The sequence below is a fragment of the Carassius gibelio genome, chromosome B15 (genome assembly GCF_023724105.1).
Source record: "Carassius gibelio isolate Cgi1373 ecotype wild population from Czech Republic chromosome B15, carGib1.2-hapl.c, whole genome shotgun sequence".
In the NCBI taxonomy this organism is placed as follows: domain Eukaryota; kingdom Metazoa; phylum Chordata; class Actinopteri; order Cypriniformes; family Cyprinidae; genus Carassius; species Carassius gibelio.
Window position 1 is genome coordinate 14,060,439 of NC_068410.1, and position 2,621 is coordinate 14,063,059.

General features: G+C 36.8%; 1 protein-coding gene across 1 annotated transcript in view; it reads right to left on the minus strand.

Moving 5' to 3' along the window:
- Positions 1-2,131, minus strand: part of ppp2r1bb (protein phosphatase 2, regulatory subunit A, beta b) — a 2,661-nt gene extending 530 nt beyond the window's left edge. The window contains exons 1-4 of the mRNA XM_052577088.1: positions 1,966-2,131; positions 1,287-1,377; positions 295-395; positions 3-186 (exon numbers count right to left, since the gene is read on the minus strand). Of these exons, the coding sequence (XP_052433048.1) occupies positions 3-186; positions 295-395; positions 1,287-1,377; positions 1,966-2,043 (454 nt within the window). The 5' untranslated portion in view covers positions 2,044-2,131. The remainder of the gene's footprint in view (positions 1-2; positions 187-294; positions 396-1,286; positions 1,378-1,965) is intronic.
- Positions 2,132-2,621: the final 490 nt, after the last annotated feature.

A 2,621-nucleotide genomic window follows, 5' to 3' on the forward strand; every position in this document is an offset into this window, starting at 1 on the left:
GCTGAAGAGTCCGCACGCAGACGTTCGGGAGGTGAACCAGTCACCACTGGCCAAACGCTTCACAAGAGGTACAAAATGCACCTCTAGGTCTACAGGGGAGTGTTCCTGCGAGATCTTTCGCAGAGACTCCACGGCCTTGTCCCGCACAACCGTTTCCTCCACAGTGGCCAAACTCTCCAGGGGAGGCTGAGGAGAAGAAGTGCCCGATGAAAACATGTAGAGAGGGGTCTCAACTTATGGCTTATATCTGATCTGGTCATTAAGTAACCAAATACCTTGCCTTTAGTGACTTACCAAGAGATTGTGCACAAACTCTGGGCCTCCAACCAGTACAGTGAAGCTCCCGAGCTGCTCAGCCAAGGCAAGGAGAACTTCATCCTCATCATATATGGTGTCTGCAGAGAAAGGGACGTCAGTTCGCTAATAAATATAGGTAAGTAATACAAACCAAAAGCAAGTGTTACAGACCAAGATCATTGAAAGAACAACAAATGGCCAATAAACAACAATATGACATTTAAAAAGTCAATTTTCTCTTCCCACATACTTCATAACACTTAGTTGTTCAAATAATTTTTGGATGTGATGATAGTTTTATAATAAAAAGACAAAAATAAAGGCTAATTAATATAACAAAGGATTGCATGTGAACCAAAAGAGAACTCAAGTTTGATTCATAGGGCTTAATGCATTGAAGCTGGATAATTCATTCACACTGTTTTCCAAATCCATGTTATTGATCTTACAGCAAAATATTTCTGGCCTTGTCAATTAATCTAAATGTCTTGATCTTCTGATGAAATGACAGACTCTGTCTGGTGACATATGAGGGACTTCTCCAATCATTGTGTGTATTTAAACCCTGCCTAAGTATTACAATCAACTGCAAACTTCCATTCACATACGCCTCAATACACCCTGTCCTACATTTTCTCTTCTTTTTCAATAATCAGTTTCATTCAGATGTACATCTCAGTACGGAAGGAAGCATCTGTTGCTAATTTCATTACATCACAACTTGAGCTATTATTGCAGACTAAAACCAAAGAAATTTGCTAAAACACTTATATAATAATTTAATAAAATATTTATTTTCTATACTACAAAAAAGTCACTAAATAAATGTTTTAATATATTACAATGGAAATTAATTGTCAGGCCAAGTAATTCTCTGAACTACTAGCCCTCCTAGTACAAAAAAAAACAAAAAAAATATTAACAAACCAAAGTTAAGATCTATTTAACAGATCATTTGTTTCAGAAATACAGATACTGGGATTTCTTACCAGTGAGGAATGGCAGTAGTTCAGTCCTTGTTCTTTCCACCCCCAGTGCCAGAGCAATAGTGGACAACTTCTTAATACTGTTCAACCGCAACTGAGGATGTGCACAGAATCACATTAATTCACAACCTCCCCTGTTATGTTTCATCACATTATGCATAAAACTCCAGGTCAGTGGTTCTCATCCACGGTACTGGAAGACAGATTAGTAACGTAACCTCCTTAAATTGAACACCCATAATTAAAGGCTTCAAGACCTGACATGGGTGTGTCAGGTAAAGACACCAAACTATGCAGTGCCAGGATCTAGAAACACTGACCTGGATGATGACAAAATGACTGCCATTCTAATGTACACGTTTTAACAGCACCAAAATGCCGCCAAGATAAATGTTGGAAATTAGCCGGTCAATTTCGAGCTTGTTATGCCCGGAACCAACGTCTATATTAATGCTTTATGTTATGGAGCATATAGACATCTTTAAAAAAAAAAAAAACTTGATGAAAGTGGAAACAGCTACATGACAGAACATTGAGTAAAAAGCAAGGAGAATAAAATTATGTTTATTTTGTAAATTAATCGCTTGCACGGTTAGCGGCCAGTGCTGGAAGATGCAAATAAAATGCGACTTTTTTTTTATACACACGAATCAATCTCGGATTATTTTAGACTGGTGTCTACCTGAACGTCTTCATTTCTCAATTCATCGATAAGAACCGCGATGGGATAAAGAGAATCGTCTCCCTCTGCTCCTGCCATTTTAGATTTGGAGATTCACTGCAGAGGCGTTTGGCGTTGTGCTGCTTGACTTCCGCTCGCCGCGCGGGCTGATGGGAAAACACCCAACAAATGTAAAGTCCAGTTACAAACGATGAATTACATGCATATTGATTAGCACAAAATAAAAATAGCGCAAAACGGTTTTAAAAATAAAGCATATAAATCTGATCCGTTAAAATATAAAAAAAAAACTATTTTTTATTATTACTATTATTATTATTATTATTATTTATTTTTTTTAACATAGAGGTTTTAGATTCACCAGTAAAATAAACTTTCAAACTCGTTTACAACATGTATTTCATACCTCATACGTACATTTTGAAATCAGTGTGTACTTTGAACGTGAGTTGCTAGCAAGATGTTATGGACTAAATCGTCCCTGCTGGGAAAACAACAACAACAACAAAACAATAGAAACCACTACAAATACCATTACAAAAATTACAGTTACAAACTTTTAACCATGCTTTCAGCAACAAAAAAATGCTTTTCTGTACTGTGTTTTGAGACATATTACATTAGAATACAGTGGTTTGACCAAGAATTTGACTTCC